Raw genomic sequence first — 27,819 nt, forward strand, 5'->3', positions numbered from 1 at the left:
TATTAAAAATTCCACTTACTCTCATTCAGTAGGGGTTAAAAATGTTCCATCTATGATTTTTCACAGGCAGTCTGCACATAAATCTCTCTGCATTCTTGATGACTTCCTTTGGACAGCATCCTAGAAGTGGAGTTTACTGGGTAGAATGTCATCCTTTTGGAGATTCTTAATGAACTTTGCCCAATTGCTTGGCAATAGGGTTATATTCCACCAAGTTTCCATGACTTGCCTCTTCTTCTTTTTCTGAAAAATGTTTTGCTTGCCTTACGTAGGATCATTAAAAAAATAAAAGTTTAAAATAGTTGTTATTTTGACAAGGCAAATATGAACACACTTTTGGTACAATTCCCCTTAATAAGTGATTTTTTTTCTCAGAGAGAAGCTCCAGGTGTGGGCACGTAGCTGAAAGATGGATTTGGTTAAATGATGACAGGGCAGGGTAAAGAGATGGGGAGAGGGTGAGTGGATTTCAACTGGTGCCCCATGCCTATCTCCACAAGGGGCATTGTGGTTTGTGTACAGAAAGGGCTGAATCAGAGGTGAATGTGGAAAAAACCCTAGGACTCTACTGTCTCCTAGCACAGAAAGGTCAGCCTGGGTCTCAATAAGGGGGACATGAACCTGAATAAATTCAACACATGAGGGAGAGAAAGAGCAGTACCAATGGAAACAGTGCAGGGATACTCTACTTAGTGAGTGCGAGTGTTACCCCAGTTGATGCCTCATGTAGGAGACCTGAATCCTCCTTTAAATCCAAATCCATTCCGATGTGTTTCTCATGATCAGATATGGTATTTTGAACTATGTATTTTATTTTGAACATCCCCCCCCCCCCCGTGTTCAAACCCACCTATTTGCTGAACTAATTTCCATTCTATGCACTGAGATGTATGTGTGTGTGTGTGTGTGTGTGTGTGTGTGTGTGTGTATTTTAAAACTTTTTGATTTGGAGCTGAGCACTGGTAGCACAAGCCTGTAATCCTATCTACTGAGAAGGCTGAGATCTGAGGATTTCAGTTCAAAGCCAGCCCAGGCAGGAAAGTCCATGAGACTTTAATCTCCAATTAACCCTCAGAAAACTGAAAGCAGGGCTGGGAAGGTGGCTCAGTGGTAGAGTGCTTGCCTTGCATGCCTGAGGCCCTGAGTTCGATTCCTCAGCACCACATAAGCAAAAAGAAAAAAGCCGGAAGTGGCGCTGTAGCTCAAGTGGTAGAGTACTAGCCTTGAGCTGAAGAGCTGAGGGACAGCGCCCAGGCCAAGAGTTCAGGCCCCACGACTGGACCCAAAAAAAAAAAAAAAAAGAAAAAGAAAAAGAAAACTGAAAGCAGAAGTATGGCTCAAAGGAGTAGAGTGTTTGCCTTGAGCAACAAAGCTCAGGAACAATGCCCAGGCCCTGAGTTCAAGCCTCATGACAGACAAAAAAAATATCTTTTTGGGGGCTGGGAAGGTGGCTCAGTGGTAGAGTGCTTGCCTTGCATGCCTGAGGCCCTGGGTTCGATTCCTCAGCAGCACATAAGCAAAAAGAAAAAAGCCGGAAGTGGTGCTGTGGCTCAAGTGGTAGAGTGCTAGCCTTGAGCTGAAGAGCTGAGGGACAGCACCCAGGCCCAGAGTACAGGCCCCAAGACCGGACCCCTTAAAAAAAAATCTTTTTGACTTGAGGATTCTTTTTAAAAAAGAAAGTTCTACAATAGTACACAGAATTCTTCAATACATTTTTTTTCTAACTTGCCCTCATGTGAATGCCTTACTTAACCAAAGTACTAAGAAATTACCACTGATATTTGACTTCACTATTTGTCCCAAGGAGAAAAAGCATCCGTGACAGCTGGAATGGGTGGCATTATCAGGCCATACCCTCTGTGTTATTCACTGATGGCCTGGCCCACACAGCTCTGCCTTCTTGTTCTCCTCGGACATAAACAATTTTTCAAAATGCTAACATCAAACAAGGCCACTCTGTGATCATGATGGATTGAGACAAAACAAGGCCACCCTGTCCTCATGTCTGAACACAAAAAACAACACGGACATTGTTCAGACAAAATGACCAAACACTTCCCCCAACCCTACTGTGGGTAATAGGAAAATATGAACAACTGCTGCTGCTGATTTACTGATTGTAGCCTTAGCTACATTTCATTCCTTCTGGCCTGTAGTTAAGCCTTATTGAGAGATGCAATCATAGAATTACTTCCATTTCCTTATAGCATCTAATTCAGAGCATTAGAAATGAGCACACTCAAATGGTTTCTTGCATCTCTTGGTTTCCCACATGAATAATAAATTCTTATAAATATCCTTTTTGTGCTTTGCTTCTTTCTTTGCCCTATATCCTCAGAACTGTCTTATCACTTCCTAGAGTGTTTCTTCATTTATTTGTGCAGCTGTGTGGCACTCTGTTCATGTGGCTGGTCTACAGTTTATTCAACCTTTCTCTATATCCTGGCCGTTAGGTTATTTCCAGTATTTTGTAATTGCAATGAGTGACTATGCATATCCATTGCAAATGATTTGCTTATTCATTACTCAATTGTAATAAATATTATTGCTGCAAAGAATGACTTGGATACACTGACTTTTGTGAGAGGGGCTGGAGTAGGATGGAAAGACTAATATGTCTGCTTTCAGATGCCACACTGGCTCTAGGGTTATAGTCCAGGCTTGAGGCTATTCTTTAGCCACTAAAGAAGGACAACAGGGTTTCTCCTTATAGTTCTCTTCAAAGGGTTCTAATGGAACCACTTGTACAGGTTAGCTTTGTTGGTCCATTCCTACAAGTTGCCTTCTTGGAAGGTCATTATATCTGCAAATGTAAGGACCCCCTGACTATGTATTGGTCTTCTTACATAAAGAGGATATCCTTGTGAGCATGTGCCAATATATGTAGGCAACAGAGCCCAAAGTTGGTGGCGGGGGTGGAAATCCACAACAAAACCTGGGTGTCAGTAAGGAAACAGGCCTGTGCTTTTATCCTGTGCTACTCAGAAGGCTGAGATGTGAGGATCATGGTATGAAGCCAGCTTCAGGAGGAAAGTCTATGAGACTCTTACCTCCAGTTAACAGTCAAAATGCCAGAAGTTGAGGTATAGCTCAAGTGGAAGAGCGTCAACCTTCAGCAGAAAAGCTCAGGGATAATGCCCTAGCCCTGAGTTCAAGCCCCAGGACCAGCACCAATACAAAACAAAACAAAACAAAACAAAAAAAAACAAGAAACCCAAAACACTTCCCAATGTTAGGAACCATTAATGAGGTTGGGGGGTCTCAGTAAGCCAACATGTGTTCCTCATTCCCCTCCACATATTGAGCACAGATAGCCTTCAGGCTCCTAACACCCCCTGTGTGAGGGACATTTTTTTGTGCTGGTCCTGGGGCTTGAACTCAGGGCCTGGGCACTATCTCTGAACTTCTTTTTGCTCAAGGCTAGCGCTCTACCACTTGAACCACATCACCACTTCTGGCTTTTGGGTAGTTTGTTGGAGATAAGAGTCTCATGGACTCTTTTCTGCCTGGGCTGGCTTTGAACCATGATCCTCAGATTTCAGCCTCCTGAGTAGTGAGGATTACAGGTGTGAGTCATCAATACCCACAGTGGGGGGACATTTGGTGTTGAGTCTGGTGGAGGGTCAGGCTGGGACAATGTGTTCAGTGGCTACTCAATTGCCATTCACAATTGACTCAAGATCTCAATGAGGGAGGCAAGAAAAACCACACCTAAGTTAGATGGTCTAGCAGCCCAAGACATTGTGGTGGCTCCTCTGTGCTAGAGTTGAGACCTGGATTAGAGATCATGGTCCTGTCTTAAACACTGCTGTGCTCATCTGTGGGAGGAAGCTGTTCCTCTTTTTCCCTACCTTAGACTTCAAATATAGAATGCTGCTCTTGAGAGACATCACAGTGTTTAAACAGGACAATATTCCTGCAAGGATACATCTTTCCTCCCCATTTTATAAACATGGAAACTGGGGCTCAGAGAAGTTAATTCACCAAAGGTTGTACAGTACCCAGAAGAGTCATAATTTGGTACCAAGTCTGTCTGATTTCAGAGCTCTAGACAGTTCCCAGAATGAACACAAACCCAGCACGTACCAGTGGCTGACTCATGCCTGTAATCCTAGTACATCTGGAATCTTAGCTACTTAGGAGGCTGAGATGATCACAGTTCAAAGCCAGCCCATGCAGAAAAGTTTGTGAGACCCCTTTCAACTGATAACTGGGTGAGATTGCACGTGCCTGTCATGATCCAGTCCAGCCCAGGAAAAAAAGTAAGACCCTATCTCAAAATTAAACAGGGCAAGAAGGACTGAAGATATAGCTTAAATGGTAAGATGCCTTCTTAACAACCACAGAGTCCTGAGTTCAAATACTAATACTGCCAAAAAGAGAAAAGAAAAGAATGGACAAGTCCAACAGAGTATTTATTTTAACACTAAAGGAAACATTCAGGCTCATGGGATCACTTACAGAATCACTGACAGAAGTCAGATGGTACAGAAAAGTACTAGGAAAACTGGTGCTGTAAAATGGTCACTCCAAGAAATGAATTGAAAAGACTATCTTCTGAAAAGAAGGTGTTGCCCACTGGGCTGTGATTTCACTCTCCTGACAGCTGCTGCTGGTGCAGTCTGTTCTCATCAGCCTGTGCTATGGCAGTGGTTAGATAATTCATATTTCACTCACAGTCTCACACTTGTTCTCTTTGGGTATGGGTCAAGTAGCTATGTATACTCAATGCCAACTGTAAGGAGAACTTGTATCTGCATGTCCACATAGCCAGCTTGGTGTGCCTGCAACCTATGAAGTTGTAGAGGGCCTGGGTTTAGCTTCCTATTCTTGCTGTCTCACCTTGTGATTTGTAGTCATTGTTTGAATAGAGGATTGACCTTACATTTTCATTTTACTCCAGGTCCTGTGAATCCTGTAGCCAGTTCTATAGACTAAAGGGCAGTGGCTGATATAACTCAGAAAAAGAATGCCTCCAATCAAATTTCAGGAAAGTGAGAATACACAATGATGGCTTTGTTCTGGCTGAAATCTCTTGAGTGTTGACTCACCCACCTCCTGGCTGTTGAGAGGATGTGACTCTGTCTAATGTGTGGCCAGTATGGTGTAGGTACACCCACAAAGGGCAGAAAAATGCAATCATTCTGTTTAGCAAGAACATTTTCCCAGCATCAACTCGGTGTCCATCCCTGTGTTGCTATGGGGAACACAAAGTGTCCCCATGTCTCTACCATTCCTAATGTGGGAAGGTAGGACACTGAACTAAATGGAGTACAGATTTGTGGCTCAAAAATCTCAGAGAAGAGGTTCAAACAGTGATCTCTCAGGGCTAGCCTGTCAGGCAAATCTCTGGGTCAAGGGAGGACTGAGACAACACCTTCAGTGAGGCATAGAGTTTTGTCAATGGACAATGGAAGCTTCTGTGTAGTGTGCGTCACACACTCTCTGATATCAGATCTTCCTCTTGAATCCATCCCATTAGACTGAAGTTGATTGCCGTAAAATGGGTTCTCAGGAAGCCAATATTGAGATGGACTTTCAAGTGTGTATTCATTTCTTGTAGGTGCTATGGCACATTGTTAGACATTAGGCTGCTCAAAACAATATTCCCCCCCATCCCCACCACTCACAATTCTGGAGACCAGAATTACGAAGTCAAGTTCCCTGGGCTGAAACTGAGATGTCATTAGGACCATACTGCCTCTGGAAGCGCTGAAGGAAAATCTATTTCTTACACTTTTCAGCTTCTGGTGGCTGCTGGAGGTTTTTGGTTTGTGACTATCCACCCCAATCTCAACCTTCTGCTATTTTTTTTTTTAATCTCAAAACTCCTTTTTACCTTTCTTTTGTAAGAATACATCAACTGGCTGGGCACCAGTGAGTGACTCATATCTGTAATCCTAGCTACCCAGGAGGCTGAGATCTGAGGATCACTGTTTGAAGCCAGCTTGGGCAAACAGGTCCAATGAAGCAACAAAAACCTGCAAGTGTCTATTACCATCCAGTGTGATTTCTTGTAGATTTATAGGCACACTCTAGTTACCACAAATGAGGGAAACCATGCAAACTATGTTTCTTTGGGATAAAGGGGAACAAAGGCAGCAGTGATACTTACTAGGCAATATGTTGAAAATGAACTATATACCTTGTGGATAGGGATGGGAGGGAAAAACGTGGAGAGAGTGAGGGAAGGGGTGACACTGAACAAAAAGAAATGGATTCATTACCTGACTTATGTAACTGTAACCCCTCTATGCATCACCTTTACAATAACAATAAAAGAATATATATATATATATATTTTAAAAAAACCCTTGGAAGTAGAGCTGTAGCTCAAGTGAGAGAGTACCAGCCTTGAGCAAAAAAGCTAAGCAAGAATGTGCAGCCCTAATTGTCACCAGTTCTAGGCGAGGATATGTACATATCTTTCTGGGTGTGGATATTCAGCCCACTACAGGTGTTTCAACCCATGTGAAAAAATGTGGAGGAAATAGGATGGGAAGACAGAAATTAGACTGTGATATAGGCCCACACTAGCTATATAGACTAGCTTGGTAGAGAGTTCTAAAATGAGAATTGCTTATCAAGACTAACAGTTCAGTGGGCCAAATCAGTTGGTCTGTCACACTTTGCCAAATCCAGTCACTAATTATGAATATATCCTAGGAAGGATGTGACCTCAAGGGAAGAGCCAGTTAGGAGAGGACAGGGGGTGAGAAGGATGTACGTTGAAGGCAGTACCTGAGTGGGGCCTGTGATTTTCAGCCATGTTGACAAGAATAATACATTTGCTCTATCCTGAATGTGTATGAGCAAAGGGACTTCCAAGACTTTCCAAAACTGTGAGAATCCACTAGATAGGGAGCTATTTCTAAGTCATTCCAAAGCATATGTAAGCCCTACCTATTCTCTATCTGCCCTGCCTTCATTAGCTCTTAGCCTTCATTGCAGATCTGAACACAGCTGCACAAATAAAAAGAGTTTGATTCTGGTGTATAAAAAACAAAAACAAAAACAAACCTCTCAATCTCCTCCTGTTGGTGCTTGGGTGTTTTTGTACTTTGCTGTCTACTAGGATTCCATCACATCAGTACTGCTTAAGCTCTCTTTGTCTTGATGCAGCAGGAGTCTGAGGCTAGATTCAGTAGCTTCTGGGGTAAAATGGTGTTTAAGGAACACTTCCCAGAGTTTCAGGTGATTGGTCTAGAGGAAAGGTCTGGAGGTCTTCACAGGTGGGCATCATGGATTCCCAGGGACCTATCTCAAAAACACTTAGCTTGTGCAAGAATTTTACAAGAGGAAAAAAAAGTATTCCTGGCTGAGTGCTGGTGGTTCATGCCTGTAATCCTGGCTACTCAGCAGGCTGAGATCTGAGGATCATGGTTCAAAACCAGTCTGGGCAAAAAAGTCTGTGAGACTCTTATTTCCAATTAATAACAGAAAAAGCCAGAAGTGGCACTGTGGCTCAAGCATTAGTGTTAGCCTTAAGCAAAAGGAGCCCAGGAACAACACGCAGGCCATGAATTCAAGCCTCAGGACTGGATATATGAGAGAGAGAGAGAGAGAGAGAGAGAGAGAGAGAGAGAGAGAGAGAGAGAGAGACAGACAGACAGACAGACAGACAGAGGCAGAGACAGAGAGAGACAGAGAGAGAGACAGAGAGACACACACAGAGAGACAGAGAGACACAGAGAGAGAAACAGAGACAGAGAGAGACAGAGATTTTCCTGGCGCCAGACAGATAAACTAGACCTGACCCATGAATGAAAGAATCTCTGTGGCAATCTTAATTCTCTGTGCAACTCAGGAGGGTCTGGAGACAGAAGACCTTGTCCTGGGTTCTGCTTAGGAGGCTGACTTGGGGTGGGGGGGGGCGGGGAAGGGAAGCAGCACACTATAGTTAAAACACAGGGAGGGATGGCACAGGCCTATAATCCAAGGTAATCCAATAATCTCATTAATCTGTCAAAAACTACAGAAGAGTAGGAACTGGAGCCATGGTTCAACTGGCAACCCACACTAGCCTTGAGCTCAAAAGCTCAGAGACAATGCATAGGTCCTGAGTTCAAGCCCCAGGCCTGGCACTAAAATAAATAAATAAAACCCTGCAGGGAAGAGGGACCATGATTGTTCAGGGGAGAAGAGTGGTCAGACTTTACCTTCAAGGGCCAACCAGAAGGTAGTTGTTCTAAAGGTTTTCAGGCAGCCAAAGCTTGTTTGTCCATCAGCTTGGCCAATTATCCTCTCTGTCATGGTTGCCATGGGGAAATAGTTAGAAATGACAAAAAGCAGACACCAAACACCACCTGGTACATCATGTAATAGGACCTTTTGAGTAAATGTGAGTGAAGTCTTTAATTGGATAGCACAGGGTTTGAGTTGGATGCTGATGAGGAAGGCAAGAAGGTATGGACTGATAGCAAAAGTCCTGGAACTATTCCAACAAATCACTCTTCCTCCTCTAGCCTCAGTTTCCCCATCTGCATGTGAGGCCTGTTATACCAGGTATTCAGACCTTCAAGATGCTGATTCAAAGGTGGAAGAGAGGAGGTAGACTGAAAAGTCTCTGGTAGTAGAGGGTTGGCAGGGAGGCTGGGCAAAAGTGTAGAAAAGTCTCTCATTACTGTTCAAAGGACCAAGGAAATAGCATACTTGCAAACCCACATTCAGTGTGGCTAAATGTTTCATTTAAAGTGTATAACACAAACTTTTTTTTTTGTCGGTTGTGGGGCTTGAACTCTGGGCCTCAGTGCTGTCCCTGAGCTCTTCAGCTCAAGGTCAGCACTCTACCAGTTGAGCCACAAACCACTCCCGGTTTTCTGGTGGTTTATTGGAGATTAGAGTCTCCTGGACTTTCCTGCTCAGGCTGGCTTTGAACTGCAATCCTCAGATCTCAGCCTCCTGAGTAGCTAGGATTAGAGGCGTGAGCCACCAGCACCTGGCTGCAAACTAATTTTTGAGTAAAGTATGTTCTATTAGCTGACCTTAAGCAGTTAAAAAAAATGTCTGTGTTGGGCTGGGAAGTTGGTTCAGTGGTAGAGTGCTTGCCTCGCATGCATGAGGCCCTGGGTTCGATTCCTCAGCACCACATAAGCAGAAAAAGCTGGAAGTAGCGCTATGGCTCAAGTGGTAGGGTGCTAGCCTTGAGCTGAAGAGCTGAGGGACAGTGCCCAGGCCCAGAGTTCAAGCCCCATGACTGACCAAAAAAAAATGTCTGTGATGGTATCAGAATTTCAACCTCAGGGCCTTGTGTTCACTTGGGTTTCTTGGCCATGGCTGGTGCTCTACAACTTGAGCCATGCTTCTAGACTAGGTTTAGACTGGTGATTTTGAAGATGGAATCTTACAGACTTTTCTGCCCAGGCTAGCTTCAAACCATGATCCTCCAGATGTCTGTCTCCTGAGTAGCTAGGATTAGAGGCATGAGCCAGGCACCCAGCTTGATTTTATTTAAATAATGACTTAGGATAAGAACCACATGGTTATCTTAATAGATGCAGAAAAAGCATTTGACAAGATCCAGCACCCCTTTATGATGAAGACTCTGGAAAAAGTAGGAATCCATGGAACATTCCTCAATACAATAAGGGCTGTATATGACAAACTTACAGCTAGCATTATACTCAATGGTGAAAAACTAAATTCATTTCCTTTCAACTCAGGAACGAGACAAGGAAGTCTACTCTCTCCACTTCTCTTCAATGTAGCATTAGAATGCCTAGCTACAGCAATAAGAAAAGATGCAAACACAAAGGGGATCCAAATAGGGAAAGACGAAGTAAAACTCTCCCTCTTTGCAGATGACATGATCTTGTATTTAAAGAATCCCACAGACTCCACTCCCAAATTACTCAAGCTGATTCAAAACTTTGGCAAGGTAGTAGGGTATAAAATTAGCCCTCAAAAATCAATGGCTTTTCTGTATGCCAACAATAAGAAAAGTATGGCTGAAATCAGGAAAGCAACTCCATTTGTAATAGCCCCACAAAATAATAAAATACCTAGGAATTAACTTAACCAAAGAAGTGAAGGGCCTCTATGGTGAAAACTTTAAAAACTTGAAAAAGGAAATCAAAGCAGAACTTAGAAAGTGGAAAAACCTTCCATGCTCCTGGATTGGAAGGATCAACATCGTGAAAATGGCAATACTTCCCAAGGCTATCTACAAATTCAATATGATACCTAGTAATATTCCAACCTCATTCTTCAAGGAAATAGAAGAGGCAATCCAAAAATTCATATGGAACAATAAAAGATCCCGAGTAGCAAAAACGATTCTTAACAGAAAGAACAGAACAGTGTTGGAGGAATATCAATAACAAATTTCAAACTCTACTACAAAGCTATAGTAATCAAAACAACCTGGTACTGGCACAAGAAGAGACCTGAGGACCCATGGAATAGAATTGAAAACCCAGAAATGAACCCACAGACCTATACCCACCTAATCTTCAAGCAGGGAGCTAAAAAAATAGAATGTAAGAAAGACAGCCTCCTCAGTAAATGGTGCTGGCAAAATTTGTTAATCACCTGTAGAAAACTAAAGCTACGTCCTTATATATCACCCTGCACCAGAATCAACTCCAAATGGATCAAAGACTTCGAAATAAAAGCAGGCACATTACAGGAAGGAATTGGAGAAACCCTAGGTCTCCTTAGCACAGGCCGAAATTTTCTTAATAGAGACCCAGAAACACAACAAATCAAAGAAAGGTTAGACAAATGGTATTGCATGAAATTGCAGAGCTTCTGCATAGCAAAGGACATAGCTAGCAAGATCAATAGAAAGCCCATGGATTGGGAGAAGATCTTCACTAACTATACAACGGACAAGGGTCTCATATCTAAAATATACCTGGAACTCAAAAAAGTAAATCCCCCAACAACAAACCCTCAAAGAAATAACTGCCCTATAAATAATGGGCTAAAGACTGAAAGAGAAATTTCTCTGAAGAGGAAATAAGAATGACCAATATGAAGAAATGCTCAGCCTCTCTGGCCATAAAAGAAATGCAAATCAAAACAACATTGAGATTCCATCTCACCCCAGTTAGAATGGCTATAATCAAGAACTCTAATAACAACAGATGCTGGGGGAGGATGTGCACAGAAGGGAACCCTACTGCATTGTTGGTGGGAGTGTAAACTTGTTCAACCACTTTGGAAAGTAGTATGGAGGTTCCTCAAAAGACTCCACATAGAGTTTCCCTATGACCCAGCAATCTTACTTTGGGGCATTTACTCACATGAGCACAAACAAGACCATACTAAAGCTACCAGCACAACTATGTTTATTGCAGCATTATTTACCATAGCTAAGATATGGAACCACCCCACATGTCCCTCAGTAGATGAATGGATCAAGAAAATGGAATTCTACGCCTCCATCAGAAAGAATGACATTGCCCCATTTGTTAGGAAATGGACAGATGGAACAAATTGTATTAAGTGAAGTAAGCCTGGCCCAAAGAAATATAGGTCCCATGGTTTTCCTTATTTGCAATAACTAGTATATGTCTGAGACAAGCAGAAAAGGTCAAAAGCTATGTATATATGATCAGATAAGATGAAATTAAGCGAAATGAACCCCAAGATAGGGACACAAGTGTTTTTTTCTTCCTTGCTATTGTTTGTAATATATTTATAAGGTACCATGTTATTTTTTTTGTTGCTTTGTATGTCCCTCTCTCACCCCTGTTTTCACTGTATTTGATGTTGCTATAGTTTGGGGAGGGAAAGGGAAAAAAACAAAATGTTTAAATAGGGATACAGGTTGACCCATTGCAACAATGGGATATACAAGGCACCATGTTGAAAAACCAACTTTACAATTTAGGTGTGTGCGTGTGTGAGTGTAGTTATGGAGGTGGGAGGGAAGGGATGGTAGGGGAAAAACAAAGGAGGAGGCAACAATGCTTGATAAGAAATTTATTCATTACCTTGTACATGTAACTGTAACCCCTCTGTATGGTATTTTCACAATAAAAACATTAAAAATAATGACTTAGCACCCTAAATATGAAGGAAAATTCTTGGGACTCCTTAGAATCATACACTGAGCATGTGATGTGGAGAGAGCAGGCTATGGTTCCTGCTGTGGCTAGAGAGGGAACTAAGGGATACTAAGAAGGTTCCATTCGTGGAAGACAGGGCTCCTTTGGTGGCTGACTTTGCCTCAAAGACACACTGACTATTGATCTTGCTCCTCTCAGGATTCATTTGTTCTGTCTTTTTCTTTCCCATGGGTGTTTCCCCTAAGAAAATTCTCACTTGTGTCATTCTTCCTTGACACCTGCCTCTTTTTTATTTATTTTTTGCTGTGGGCACTGTTCCTCAGCCTCTGTGCATTCAAAGCTAGTGCTCTACCACTTGAGCCACAGCATCACTTCTAGCTTTTTCCGAGTAGTTTATTGGAGATGAGTCTCATGGACTTTTCTGCCGGGGCTGGCTTTGAACTGTGATCCTCAGATCTCAGCTTCCTGAGCAGCTGGGATTACAGGTTTGAGGCACCAGCACCCAGCTAATACCTGCCTCTTATGTGACCTGGACTAAGACATTGGCCACTGTCTCCTCTTACCCCCTTCTCCTTCCTATGCTGCGAGATGCTTCTGGAGTCCTACCCAGAAGCATGGCTCTAGAATAGGCCTTGGTGGGCATATCCGCTGGGTCTTCAATCCCCTCACCCCATGATGGTGGGGGAATGTGGCAGGGTAAGCAGGAGCAGAAAGTAGTCCTCCTTGTTGGAAATGTAAATGTGTTTAGTCCTCCAGATCCTCATCTTCACCCTGTATTCCCTCCATATCACCCTCCTGATTTGCATGCCTTTCTCATTCACCATTCCTGTGCATGCTTTTAAAAAATACTTCGTAACCAGCTAAGCTGCAGGTTGTGAGCATGTGTCCTAGGCCCTTCACAACTCTCTATTCTGTCAGCCTCATGAGAGTCCAGTAGAAAACAGAGGAAATTAAGGCTCAAAGACAGACAGTGAGTAGCCACTCCAGGATCTTCTGATGCCAGCCCCTGGGCTCTGCCATGATGTCTTGCCAGTGCATGTATGTGTGTGGCGGGGGGGGGGGGGGGGGGGGGGGGGGGGGGGGGGGGGGGGGGAAGTGTGATTGCTCAGTGCTCAGTCTCAGGCAACTTCTTTCCCTAGTGTTCATCAGTTAGTGTTCATCAGTTCTTTAGTGTTTCAAATGGAGCCGCTTCATTTTGTCTGGCAGACCACTCAACTGGGAAACAGAGCACCAATCATAATGTCCCCTCAGGTCAGCGAGGCTCCACCCCCTCAGAACCTGTCATTATACTTGCAGTCTGGGTAGTGGTAGGCAAATCTAGGGTCACAGGTTCTAAGTGGTCTCAAGATGTCCTTCAGTCGACTGGCAGCCCCAAAGACTTCTGAGTCTGGGCGGATGCCCTGTCCACACTGGGCAAGAGCAGAGTCTATCTCCACTTGTACCGGAGAGGGAAATTTCCCCTGGAGAAGTTGAGGCAACAATTGCTGGCATACAAGCACCACACTCTGCTTGTCAGGGATGTTGTCGCAAGAGGGCAGTAGCTGGGCCTGGCAACCAGAAACCAGGCAGCTAAAAATGTCTTGATTCTCTCCTGCCCTGGGGGCTGCTTGGCTGCCTGGAAAAAGAAATGGCAACATTACACACTTTGCAACCTGTTTTCAGAGGAGGGCACCACCGATGAGAATTGTTAGGTCAAGTGGTTTAGTGGTTTAGGGCTCAAGAACACGATGGACCCTTCTGAGAACATGTTAAACCCTCTTACCTCTACCTGAGGTTGAGCTTAGAATTATGGAGGTCATATCCAGATTGTACTAATCCTATTATTACTGAATTTGACAACCAAGGAAACTGTTCTAAGTGCTTTCATTTACCAGTTAAAATCCAAAGTCAGAGTATTCAAAGTCAGATTATGCACTCAGCAGGTGGAAATGGAGCTGATTTACATATCTGGAATGTTCTGGGACCAGCCTTATTTCTTCCAATTTGTATCTTCTTAATAAAAGCTAATCAGAAAATGAGGAATGGTTTCCTTCTTTTATTCTTGTAGATTTCTTTATATAAACAAAATCAGAAATGAGAAACAAAGGATTAGAGATTTGTCTCAAGTGGTACAATTCCTTCCTACAAAGACTGAGGCTGAGTTTAAAATGTGGTAGTGTCAGATAGATAGATAGATAGATAGATAGATAGATAGATAGATAGATAGACAGATAGATGATAGGTGATAGATAAGTGATAAATAATAGACATTGAGAGAAATAAGAAAGGAAGGAAGGAAGGAAGAAGGAAGGAAGATAAGAGGGAAGGAAAGAAGGAAGGGAGTAAAGGAAGGATGGAGGAAAACCTTCTTTCCTATTATAGGGCTCAGAAAATGTGTTCACCATGAGAAACTGGAATGTTTAGAGGAGTCTAGAGCCAGCGAGCTTTTGCACATAGTGAGAAGCATGATTCACTCATACACCTCGTTTGGTTCCATGCTTTTACATTTGAAAGCTTTATAAAAAGCGAATGTGCCAACATGAATTACAAAATGTACCAGTGAAGCAGGCAGATATTTAAGTTTCAGAGAAGAGCTAAAAGCATCTGATGAAAAAGACTCTGAGGGGGAGATAGGCCCAGAGGGTGTGTGTGTGTGTGTGTGTGTGTGTGTGAGAGAGAGAGAGAGAGAGAGAGAGAGAGAGAGAGAGAGAGAGAGAGAGAGTGTTGGAGCCCCACAGATTTAATTAGGGTACACTTCTGACTGTGCCACCGTGGACATTGCCCTTGCGGACCAAGTCAAATCTACTTCCCCTTTGGAAATGGGGTCTGGAGCAGACATTGAAATGTAGGTGAGGGACATTTTTCACATCTCAAATTGTTCTCACAGTGGCACACAGAGATTGGAAAGGTCCAACAGGGTGACTTTGGGTCATCCCTTCTTAGTTCCTGTCACCCTGACTTCTCCCTACTGACAGCTGCTTAGCCAGGCCCATGCTGAGTACCTTCCTGCTTGTCGATGACGCCCAGTGCACTAGCATCCCGGATGAACAGATGCCCATTGCTGAAGATGCCAAACATGGCTGCATCAACATGGGTAAAGTAGAAGAAATAATTCAAGTCATTGCTTCTCAGAGACTCCAGAACACCAAGGAGCTGGTAGGCGAGGTCAGCTGCCTCATCTGGGGGTGCACCGTAGAATTCCTGTAGGGGTCTGGTACTGGTGCTGACAAAGAATCTGCCACAGGAACCCAGATACTTGGGCAGTGGCCATCCCTCCGCCCCGGGGAAGATCTGTCAAGCCAGAGGAACAGACATTAGAGAAAGACAGAGAAAAATCTCAGAGACAGCTCTCTACTTCTCACTGAGAACTCTCAGAAAAAAAAAAATCAACCTTACAACGGCACCTGGTTTCCAAACCCATCAGCAAAGTGTCTTTCCATCTTTTTTATTCCTCTTGAATCTGGCAATACTCTTGCCCTTCCCCCATTAAAAAAAATTCTATTGCACATGGAAAGATTTGGGAAGGATGCTGCTCTCATTTCTGTGCAGTGGAGTGTATTGCAACAGTGTTTCCAAATGAAGTATGAGAATGCTGATGGGTCTGCCATGATTTCAGCAGTACTCAGGATTCCAGAGAATATGCTGGAGAGTTGTATCATTGCAAAATGATGACTGGTCTTTGAGATTTCACACATACCACTGCTTAAAGATTCGGGCGGGGGGGAAATAATATAGGCTCCACTTAAGAGCTATTGAAAATGTTTTTTAAAAAAAAACAACAGTTCAAGTCAGGTGCTGGTGGCTCATGCCTATAATATCAGTTACTAAGGAAGCTGAAATCTGAGCCAGTCTAGGCAGGAAAGTCTGTGAGACTCTTATCTGCCATTAGCCACCAAATAGCTGGAAGTAGAGATGTGGCTTAAGTGGTAGAATACCAGCCTTGAAGAAAAAAAAAGCTAAGGGACAGTGTCCAGGTCTGGAATTCAAGGCCCAGGACCAGAACTCAATCAACTAATCAACCACTCAATCAATCCCACTGATTTTCTTGAAATATAGATCAAAGTTGTCCTCCTTACAAAGAATGAACAAATATAGCAGTAATATTCACTAGACATTATGTTGAAAATGAACTCTACAACTTGTAAGAGGGGACAGGAAGGAAATACTGGGAAGGAGTGATATTGTCTAAAAAGAATTGTACTCATTGCTTGACAAGTAACTGTAACCCCTCTGTACATCACCTTTATAATAACAGTTTTTTTTTGCCAGTCCTGGGGCTTGAACTCAGGGCCTGGGCACTGTCCCAGAGCTTCTTTTGCTCAAGGTTAGTGCTCTACCTATTGAACCCCAGTGCCACCTCCAGCCTTTTCTATGTATGTGGTACTGAGGAATTGAAACCAGGGTTTCCTGCATGCTAGGCAAGCACTCTATCACTAAGCCACATGCCAAGCCCATTAAAATATTTTACAAAAAAGAAATCACACAAGGAAAAAAATATTGCTGTCCTTCACAAAGCCCTTTGGGGCTGCCTCAGTCAGGGTGGGCATCTGCTGTCCCCTCCTACTCCAAATCTCTTTCCTTGACAGCACTCAAAGCCCTTTCACATGGCAAAAGCCATCACACAGTTCCTGAACACCCACAAAGGTACTAGCATGGGGTTTGTGACTATCAGGCATGCAAGCAGTAAAAGGGGAGAGAGCTCAGCCCAAGGTGGACACCTGGGAGTCCAAGGTAGCCCCCAACATGGAGGACTTGTGAGAGTCACCAAATACCTGTAGGAAGATGGGATGCGCATTGACAGCCAGCGTGTAGAGAAGGCGTAGCTTATCACGGTCGGTGAAGTGGTCCATGAAAATGCTGCCAGCATCTGCTACCTCAGCATAGCGCCGAACCACCCGGTCCAGGAGTCTTTGTGAAGGGCAGCGCAGGAAAGGACTGGGAAGGCCCTGCAGCCATGTGAGAGAGATCCCCAGAGGGGGAAAGGATGTTAAGTTCTTGTGGAGGGCACAGACAGGTTCTGCTGGAGAAAAAGTCATGGTTGGAGGTGGGTAGTAGAAGAGAGATACCCCTAGGAGATGGGGGAGGGTGGTAGGCAGGAGGAAGGGAGGGGAAACTCCTGGGTGGGGAATAAAAAGCCTAGGTGAGGTGTAGAAATTGGGGAGGGGGCAAAAGTAGAAGATGTCACATATAGGGGACCATAGTATGAGGATGAGTCCAGGCTTTGGAGCTGCCTATTCATTACAGGTGTGTGTTACTCAAAGGTGACCCATTGGCAGACATTGAGGCCTGAAAAGCGTGCGAACATGGTTGGCCTGCCACAGTTGGGTGAAGGAAGTTAACATTCTGGAACTTTTCAGTGTCAGAGTTTATCCTTGTGGCTTTTTTCCCCAGGCATTCTCTATCAGCACTTTAGTTCTTTCTTTCCCTAGTGAATGCCCTGGAAATTAAAAATGATGGACTGAAAAAAGCCTTAAAAAATTTGTAGAAGGCATAACATTAATCATGCACCCTACTCCGGCAAATGCAAACAGTGGACCAAATTATCAGATGATCTAGTAGGCCGATTCTATTTTCCAGACAAGAACAAGGCCTATGAAAGGGAAGAGGCTTGGCAAAGATCATGCTGCTTATGGGTGCCCAAACTTTTTTCATATCCATACTCCAGTAGGCAGAGAGAGATTTAGTGAGAAGAAAGACAGAGAGAGAGTGAGATAGAGAGAAAGAGAGAGACAGAAGACAGACAGACAGATAGACAGACAGAGACAGAGAGAGACCAAGAGAGAAGAAAAATTGATTGTACAATGAGCAATGTGTTCTAAACTTGACTGATGGTCGAAACCTTCAGAGTACTATAAAAATATAAATCCCAGCTTGGCACTGGTGGCTCACATCTGTAATCTTAGCTGCTCAGGAGGCTGAGATCTGAGGATCTCAGTTTGAAAGCAGCCCAGGCAGGAAAGTTTGTAAGACTCTTATCTTTAATTAAGCACCAAAAAATTCCAGTAGTGGAGCTGTAGCTGAAGTGATAGAGCACCAGCCTAGAGTGAATAAGCTCAGGGATAGTGCCTTGGCCTTGAATTCAAGCCCCTTCCCCCTCTCTTTTATACACATATACACAATGCATATATAGTATATATATATAGGGTAATACACACACACACACACACACACACACACACACACACACACACACATACACACACACACACATATCCTTAGGCTGCAACTTAAAAACTTTGGATATGGAGGTCCAGTAGGGGCCCAGAATTCTGTGTTTTTGAGTGGTGTCCCAGTCATTCTTTTTACCAGGCAAGTTTGAGGAACATAGGCAGTAAGCATGGTGATAAGGAATTAGATGTGATTTAGCTGTTCTACATTAGGAGCTCTGGAAGATGTCCCTGGGCAGACGTCTTCCTTTATTTTGACATAATACAGATGGTTGTGCATTTTTGATGGTATAGTATGGACATTTGGTGATGGCTTCCCTATCACTCTTCAGATAGCTGTTATCTTGCACTGAAGTGTGTGTGTGTGTGTGTGTGTGTGTGTGTGTGTGTGTGTGTGTGTGTAAATACCAGAGTTTGAACTCAGGGCCTAGGGCACTATCCTTTAGCTTTTTCAGACAAGCTGGCACTCTACCACTTGAGCCACATCCAGTTTCCCACTTTTTGCTGTTAAACTGAAGATAAGAGTCTCACTGGCTTTTCCTGCTCAGGGTGGCTTTAAGCCATGATCCTCAGATCTCAACCTCTAGACTAGTTATGATTACAGGTGTGAGCCACCAGAGGCTGGCTTCTTGAGAGATTTTGACTGATAAAAGTTATCCCTTAAAAGGGAATATGCTTATTATAGAAAGGTTAATTTAGAAGCACGGATTAACTAATGAGTAGGCACAAAACTGCAGACCCAATTAGTAGGGATCCAGGGCAGTGTAATGAGATCCTATCTCTAAATTAAATTTAAAAATTAAAAAAAAATCAAGGAATGAATCTATCAGGAGGAAATCATAGCTGATTGGAGGAGAGATGGAGTTGCAGAGAAGAAGTCGTAGCTGATTGGAGGAGAGATGGAGTCGCAGACTACTCAAATGATGTCAAAGAACTAGCTGAGCAATTCAGAAGGTAAATTCTCTTCCAGACAGCTTCATAAAGAAACAGGAGTGACAGATTGCTGCTGGACAGGCATCAACTGTCCCAGGGCCGAAGAATGACAAGAACATCTGAGACCTCTTAAGTTGGATCAGGGCAGGGAAAGGTAGTATGATTACCCTTTTGGTCATTTCAACAAAAAAAGATGTCAGAAGTAATGCTGTGAAATAGTCCAATTTAGTATGGTGGAAGAACTGGAGAAATTGTTGGAATGCTCTCTTGCTGACTGTACGGTCACTTCTTTGTGCCTTGAAGCAAGACTCAGTTTACATGCATCATGCAGGAAGAAGGCCTGGCTTGGTGAGAGCACATGCTCTGTACTCAGTAAATGGCATGTTTGATTTTTCCCATCATTGTCATCAGCATGGATCTCTGATATAGGGTGACTGGTGTAAAACTAATTGGTTGTTGTGCAAAGTGAATCCAATTATTTGGACTCTCTTTTTGGATTTAGATTTTTTTGCTCTATCTGGGAAAGAGTTGGTAGGGTACAGATAGAGGAGGAACTAGAGAGGACAGGAGCCAGAGTGCTTGAAGGTCAAAAAAAGAGAAGCTCTAGCACCAGCATCACAGGTGCTAAAGATGAGCTCAGTTCCTGGAAGATTCTATGCTAAGGTCTGGACCAGGCATGGTGCTGTGGTTTGGATGTGTTCTTCAACACTTCATTGTTGGAAACTTAATCCAAACATATGTTAATGGTACTTGGAGTGGGAAACATTTGGGAGACAGGATTAGAAGAGGTCAAGAGGGTGGGATCAACATGAAGGTATTAGTAGCTTTTAAGAAGAGCTCAAGTCCCTGGTGCAGTGGCTCACACCTGTAATCCTAGCTATTCAGGAAGCTGAGATCTAAGGATCATGGTTCAAAGCCAGCCCTGCCAGAAAAGTCCCTGAGACTCTTATCTCCAATTAACCGCCAGAAAACCAGAAGTGACACTGTGCTCAAGTGGTAGAGTGCCTTGGGCTGAAGAGCTCAGGGACAGCACCCAGCACCAGAGTTCAAGTCCCATGATTAACAAAAAAAAAGAGAAGAGCTCAAGAGACATGTAAGCTAGCACACTTACTCTGCCTCATCACATGATGCTTTCACCATGGAATAACATAGAGTCCCTCACCAGATGTGAGTGTCAAGCTCTCAGACTTCTAGAACCTTGTGCTTAATAAATATTTATTACACATTGGTCTGTGATGTTCATGGTAGCAACAGAAAAGAAGTTTGAGACAGAAGACATGATCACAAATTCATTTTCCAGAAACTGTGTTCTCTGATTATTTGTTCCTTATACCCAGGGAAGCCAAGCAGCCCACTGATTTACAGAAATGTGGTTATTTTTATAGATAAAATATTATAGGTTTATTTTGCAATACGAGGGAAGGGCAGTGGGTTAGGATCAGAAGTCTTAGATCTGATGAAACTCAATGTTGGCCTTTAAAAGGTTAATGATGGGGCATTTTTCTGACTTCACATTAATCACAAAGAGGGTGATATTCGTATGAAGCATTGAACATCTCAGGCCTCTAGAGAGCCACATTATGGTCAAGCTCATTTCCAAATCCTAATTGACCCACTTGAATGACTTGGTTGTCAGAAGCAGCTATTACTAGAAAGACAAAGATTGATCACTACTGGACATATTTGAGCATTTGTTCTGATGGAAATATAACTGTTCTCAGAGAATCTAAGAACAGAAGTATGTTTTTTCTCTCTAAAGTCAGAAATTAGCATTTTTCATGAGTAACAATGCCCTTAACAGTTAGGTATGAAAAGCAGAGGGAGAACTCTCTCAGGTACATAAAGTTTTACTTTGAATGAATAAACTTACTGGTTCTCAAGCTCTCTTAGTACCCAAGTTCTAGTAGTATCTAATATACATACTTTCTAGTTAACATACCTGAACACTTTTTTCTTTGTGCTAGCCGGGGGCTTGAACTCAGGGTCTGGACACTGTCCCTGAGCTTTTTCACTCAAAGTTGTTGCTCTATCACTTGAGCCACAGCTCCATTTCTGATTTTTTGCTGGTTAGTTGGAGATGAGAGTCTTACGGACTTTTTTGTCCAGGCTGGCTTCAAATTGGGATCCTCAGATCTCAGTCTCTTGAGTAGTTAGGATTACAGGCATGCGCCATTGGCACCCAGCTCTGAACACTTTTTCATGATATAATAGTTGTTAAAATATTTGCAAAATAGCACTAAGGTTAATCATATATAATAGTTAATCAGTATGACATAATTACAACAATGACAATTCAATAGCTGTCTTGATGGTTATGGATAATAGATGCAAAATGTTCTGAAGATTTCTTCAAGCTGCATTGTATTCAAAATCATGAGATGTTCTGGGAATGTGGCTTAGTGGTAGAGTACTGCCTAACATACATGAAGCCCTGGGTTTGATTCCTCAGTACCACATAAACAGAAAAAGCCAGAAGTGACACTGTGGCTCAAGTGGTAGAATACCAGCCTTGAGCAAAAGAAGCTCAGTGACAGGTTCCAGGCCCTGAGTACAAGCCCTACGACTGGCAAAATAAACAAACAAACGAACAAATAAATATCATGAGATGTTCCATTTTACTTATTACTCAGAAAAACATCTCACAGTTCTTTCTTTATTCCTTTCCTCTCCTCTCCTCTTCTCTCCTCTCCTCTCCTTTCTTTTTCTTTTGTGCTGGTATTGGTTATTGAATTCAGGGCCTTGGGCTCTCTTTGTCTTGCTTGCTTACAGCTGGTGTTCTACCATTTTAGTTCCATCTCCAGCTGGACATTTTACTGTTTATTTTGTAGATGTAGTCTCACTGACATTTTTGCCCAGGCTGGCTTTGGACAGCTATTCTTAAATCTCAGCCTCCCAAGTGGCTAGGATTACAGGCATGTGCCACTGGTGTCTGGATTTACAGTTCTTTTGTTACGCCAGTAGAGGAATTTTCTCCCATTCCCCAAAGTTCTTTTTGATTATATTTTTCTTCTGAAATCCAGACACAAATGCAGAGTGTTTTTGATGTATTAAATTTCACTTTACGATTGTCTGCCACCACGGTGATGGTTTTGGAGAAATAGTTTAAAAAGCTTAACGATCCAAAATATTCATTGTAACTCTTAGTCACATGACTTAACAGGCAGCATTCACTCTTAGCCCACTGCTACAGGTACTAGAGGAAGGGAAGATATAATATAGACAGTTGCTCAACCGTTTTGCATTTGCTTTGAAATCTACAAGATACAGAAAGTTTAGGTCAGGTACCTTCCACGTTGCTCTGTGCTGTCTTTTGCTTAGGCAAAAGATTCTATGAAACTCAGTGCTGGGGACTGATACCTGTAATCCTAACTACTCAGGAGACTGATATCTGAAGACTGTAGTTCGAAGCCAACCTGGGCAGGAAAGTCTGTGATTCTTATCTCCAATTAACCAACAAAATGCTAGACATGGACATTTGATTCAAGTGGTAGTTTGCCAGACTTGAATGAATAAGCTTAGAGTCCAAGTCCAAGACCTAGTACCGGCACCAAAAAACAGTCTTTTCACTTTCTCACTTCCAGTGAAATCCTTTGCTTGGGCAGAACTTCTCTTTAGGTTCTGGGTGCTCTGGAGGGATATGGAATGTTATGTCACGAGCAGAGAAGTTGAGAGAAGTTTTGTTTCAGTAGCCTGGGAAGAATATTGAAGAGTCACTCCCGAAAGACAGTGTTTCACATGCTTTGTACTTTCCTGCCTCTACCAGAACTTTCTGGCACATCTCTGTGACTCATCTTTGCAAGCTGATTGCCAAGTTTTGTTCAATCTATCTTTTTTTGGGGGGGGGGTCCGGTCGTGGGGCCTGAACTCTGGGCCTGGGCGCTGTCCCTCAGCTCTTCAGCTCAAGGCTAGTGCTCTACCACTTGAGCCACAGCACCACTTCCGGCTTTTTTCTTTTTTTCTTATGTGGTGCTGAGGAATTGAACCCAGGGCCTCATGCATGCAAGGCAAGCGCTCTACCACTGAGCTACCTTCCCAGCCCTTGTTCAATCTATCTTGTATTCCACTGGCCTGGGGAAAAGGTCTCTGCATGGATGTGTGGCCAGTGCTTCAGCCCAGATTTCTAAAGAAAAATATAGGCATTCATACTTTCCCCATTCAGGAGATAGTGTGATAATGTAGTTACAAACATGTCCTGGACAGTCAAGCCACCTGGTTTGGAGCCCAGCTCTGTCACTTAGCAACTGCCACAGTATCTTCATATATAACGGAGAGGTCCTGATGACTTACCTTCTGAACCAGGTTATTTTAAAGAGTGAAGTAGGTTGTTTTTAAAACCAGCCCATCAGGCAATATACTAGGACTGCCTCAAGCAACCTGAAAAGATGGTTGCTATAACAATCACGGTATCTGCTCAGGAGAGTGCGGAGAGGGTCAACTGTGTGGAGATTGAGCTTCGACTTGATGATAACCAAAACAATAGTGAACATTATTGCATGAGTTCCTGATATGTGTTGCCATGTTCATTCTCACACTTACTGGAGGCAAGGCATTGTGATAGCCCACAATGAGGATTCTGTGTGCCAGAGAGCTGAGTGACATATTCAGGGTTTTGTAGATAGTAATAGGATCCAAACCTATATTTACCTAAGTCCTTGACCAGGCCCTATTACTTCCTAGTATTGTAGGAAGTAGGCTCAGCCTCCTTGTGGGTCTGCTTTCTCCAGTACTGACCAGTAGTCCATGCTTCAAGTTCAGAAACTGGATTTCATACACCCTCCTTTCTTTAGGAACTCTGGATGTAGTCTGGCCTCTGGTAGATGACATATCTTTGGCATGTGCCCTCCCTTCTTTGCGTTCTCCAGCATCCCTTTGCTTTGGAGCTTTTCTAGACCCCTATGTGGATCCTTGCTTGTCTACCCTGTATACCATTCATAGGCCATTTATGGAAAGATCAGTTGTTTTCAAGCCATTTTTCTTTAGGAAAGTAAAGACCCAGATCCTGCCCCAGACCTGAGGTCTGATATGTGTGTGTGTGTGTGTGTGTGTGTGTGTGTGTGTGTGTGTGTGTGTGTGTGTGTTTCTGAGGACTCTGATGCATGCTCAAGTCTGACTATGAACGTCCTGTAGAATGAACTTTAGCTTTGCTCTCTCAACCTCAGCTCTTACAATGTTTACCCATTGTTTTCCAATACTATAATGGTGAGTCAAGACACTGCTTCCCACAATCACACTGCATTCTCACTTCCAGTCTTTGTCCCACCTAGCGGAAGGTGGGTCATTGGCATTTTTCCTCCCTCCTTTTCTTTCCCAGTTCAGACCCCATCTCCTCCATGCAGATATCTTAACGTCTCTAGTCCCCCTTTTCTTCTTTCTCCTGCAATCCATATACGCAGGCTTTATGCTGTGTGCTCACAGGATCTCTCCTCAGCTGTTTGGTGCCTTGTAGAAAGAAACTGCATAATCACACTTCTGTAACCAAGACCAGTTCTAGTAGGGAGTAGGCACCTCCAAGGTACTGAAGAAGCAACTCCTTATTGCCAGAATGACTGATGCATTGATCAACTGCAGTATACCTGCTTGCAATGTCTTTCTCAACCCCAGATTCCTGCGGGGCTGAGTCTGATGTTCTGCTCAGGCAATGCTGGACAATCAGGGAACATAACTAATACAGAGAGAACCAGTCTTCTCACCTCTCATGAAACAGCCAGCCAGAAAGAAACAGAGATGAGAAACAATGTGGCTCTGGAGACAGAGGTGGACTGAAGAGGTGCCTTGCATCTTCCTGGTTCCCAGTAGACCTGGATAGATTTGCCACCAGGACATTGAACCACCTTTTAGACTTTAATTGGTCTCTGATCCTTACAAGTACTGAACCCTGATTATGATGCAAGTGAATGGTTGCTTTTGGAAGCACACCTTGTCATGGTTAAGTAGGTGGCCATCTTTGCTGAATATCTCACAATGTCATACATGATGTCTATGTATCATTAACCCTGGTCCGGCTTACTTGTTCTAACTTTCCTGTGTCTTTCTTTCTTTAATGTAGTACTGGGGCTTGAAATCAAAGACTCACGCTTTTGGCTGGCTTTTTAAATTTAAAACTGGTGCTCTACCATTTGAGACATGCCCCACTTCTTGCTTTTTGCTGGTTAGTTGGAGTCTCACCGACTTTCCTGCCTGGGCTGACCTTGAACAGGATGCTCAGAACTTAGTGTCCCAAGTAGCTAGAATTAAATGTGTGAGACACTAGCAATAGGCCTTGCATCTTTTTCTGGCAAACACTTGGCACCCAGAGGCTAGCTTGGGAGCCACCATGATCCACACTTCTATGGGGAGCTGACATCTTGGATGATGTTATTGGTACAAGCAGTAGCTGGCTTTCTCTTTTTCTCAGAGACTTTCATTTCTTCTCCCACTTCCAACTTGAACCTTTATCTTCCTCCATCTCAGGACCCTTGGGGCTTTGCTGCTGGAGCATTTAGGCTGCTCTAAGATTTTCACCCTGGCAGATGAGCTCTAATCATTGTGGCAGGCCATTCAGCTGATAGTTTTAGGCAGACAGGGCAGCTGATGCAGAGTAAACTACATTATTTCATGGTCTGTCATTTTGATTCAGGTATGCTAAAGCTGGTCATAATTCTCCCTTGGGCAATTTCTTTCTATGGACTGCTGGTTTTCTCTTTCCTTCATTCTCATTTTAGAAATCAGAAGATAAGCTAAGCACTTCTGACAAGTCACCGATGTACCCAAGCTTGTAGGAAAATCCAGAGGAGCTCAGTAACTTCTACTGTGCAAAGGTACTGTGGTCCCAAAAGTCCAGAGAGAATTCTGATAGTCAAGAAAACTTTTATCTTGACCTAGGGAAGGGGTTGTTAGGTTTCTTCTCTTCTGTCTCCACCCCCTGGGTCCTTCTGGTGAGGATGTGTTATCTGTATCAGTCAGGTAAAATCCCAGGAGCAGAATTGTCAATTTTCCATTTGGTGCTGGGAATGGAATCAGGGCCTCACAAATGCAAGGCAAGTGCTCTATCACTGTATCTTCTTCCTAGTTCAAGTCTTAACCCTTGTTCTCACCCTATTCACTGCCCCCACTGCTTCCACTGCCTGAACCTAAGGTGGCTTCACAGGGTACCACATATCTTTGTTTGTGGTAGAAGGGTCAGGAGAGAGAGGAAAGCAGGTAGCTTCCTGGATGTGAGAAAGAGCCACAGAGGCACTGGAGAGAGAAGCTGCAAAGCTGAGTTTTTCTCCTAAGAAGGAAGTACTAAGCCAGGAGCAGGTGGCTCACACCTGTAATCCTAGCTACTCAGGAGGCTGAGATATGAGGATTGTGGGTTCAAAGCCAGCCAGGCAGAAAAGTCCCCATGAGACTCTTATCTCCAATTAACCACCCGAAAACTGGAAGTGGCTCTGTGGCTCAAAGTGGTAGAGTGTCTACCTTGAGCTGAAGAATTCAGGGACAGCGCCCAGGCCCAGAGTTCAAGCCTCATTACTGACAAAAGAAGAAGAAGAAGGAGGAGGAGGGGGAGGAGGGGGGAGGGGGAGGAGGGGGAGAAGGGGGGAGGAGGGGAGGGGGAAGGAGGAGGAGGGGGAGGAGGAGGAGGAGGAGGAGGAGGAGGGGGAGGAGGAGGAGGGGGAGGAGGAGGAGGGGGAGGAGGAGGAGGAGGAGGAAGAAGAAGAAGAAGAAGAAGAAGAAGAAGAAGAAGAAGAAGAAGAAGAAGAAGAAGAAGAAGAAGAAGAAGAAGAAGAGAAGAAGAAGAAATACTAGCAGTTTAAACCCAAGCCTGTCACTAGGAACAATGGCCCTTTTGGAACTGCATTGCAGGGAAAATAAAAAGAAATTGGAAACCCCCCTTCCTTCCTTCCTTCCTTCCTTCTTTCCTTCTTTCCTTCTTCTATCCTTCCTTCCTTCCTTTTCTTCCTTCTTTCCTTCCCTCCCTCTCCCTCTCACCTTCCTTCCTTCTTTCTTTCCTTCCTTCCTTCCTTCCTTCCTTTTCTTCCTTCTTTCCTTCCCTCCCATCCCCCTCTCCCTTCCTTCCTTCCTTCCTTCCTTCCTCTCTCTCTCTTTCTCCCCTCTCTCTTTCTGTCTCTCTCTCTCTTCTTTCTTCCTTCCTTCCTTCCTCTCTTTCTCTCCTTCTCTCCTTCTTTCCTTCCTTCCTTCCTTCTTCCTTTCTTTCTTTCTTTCTTTTCTTCTTCTTTCTTCTTTCTTTCTTTCTTTCTTCTTCTTTCTTCTTTCTTTCTTTCTTTCTTTCTTTCTTTCTTTCCCTTCTTTTCTTTCTTTCTGAGGTTGAACTGAAGGCCTGGGCACTGTCCCTGAGCCTCTCTGTGCTCACAGCTAGCACTCTACCACTTGAGCCACAGCACCACTTCCCATTTTTTCTGATTAGTTTATTGGAGATAAGAGTCTCACAAACTTTCCTGCCCAGGCTGGCTTTGAACTGCAATCCTCCAGTCTCAGCCTCCTGGGTAGCTAGGATTACAGGCATGAGCCACCAGTGCCCAGCTTTTGGAAACTCTTTCTCCAACCCAAATCTCCTACTCCAACCATGCACATGGGTAGAAATCTTGCTCATTTTCCCTCTGAGGTTGTTGCAAATTATTGGTTTACCAAATGTTTATCAAAACATATGTAAAATGCCTTATATAAAGTAGAGATTACAAAGATAAATAATAGAGGGCTTTATCTCCAAGGAACTGGTACTCTTATGAGCCAGAATATACAGCCAT

The 27,819-nt window shown here is 43.5% G+C and overlaps 1 protein-coding gene across 1 annotated transcript in view; it reads right to left on the minus strand.

Moving 5' to 3' along the window:
• Positions 1-13,104: 13,104 nt before the first annotated feature.
• The window catches only part of Dipk2b (divergent protein kinase domain 2B), a 44,386-nt gene continuing 29,671 nt past the window's right edge, over positions 13,105-27,819 (minus strand). Inside the window, 3 exon segments of the mRNA XM_042683647.1 lie at positions 13,105-13,629; positions 14,996-15,284; positions 16,766-16,939. Coding sequence (XP_042539581.1) covers positions 13,286-13,629; positions 14,996-15,284; positions 16,766-16,939 — 807 coding nt within the window. The 3' untranslated portion in view covers positions 13,105-13,285.

This window comes from Dipodomys spectabilis, unplaced genomic scaffold (assembly GCF_019054845.1).
Source record: "Dipodomys spectabilis isolate Male_0828 unplaced genomic scaffold, ASM1905484v1 ptg000082l, whole genome shotgun sequence".
Classification (NCBI taxonomy): Eukaryota; Metazoa; Chordata; class Mammalia; order Rodentia; family Heteromyidae; genus Dipodomys; species Dipodomys spectabilis.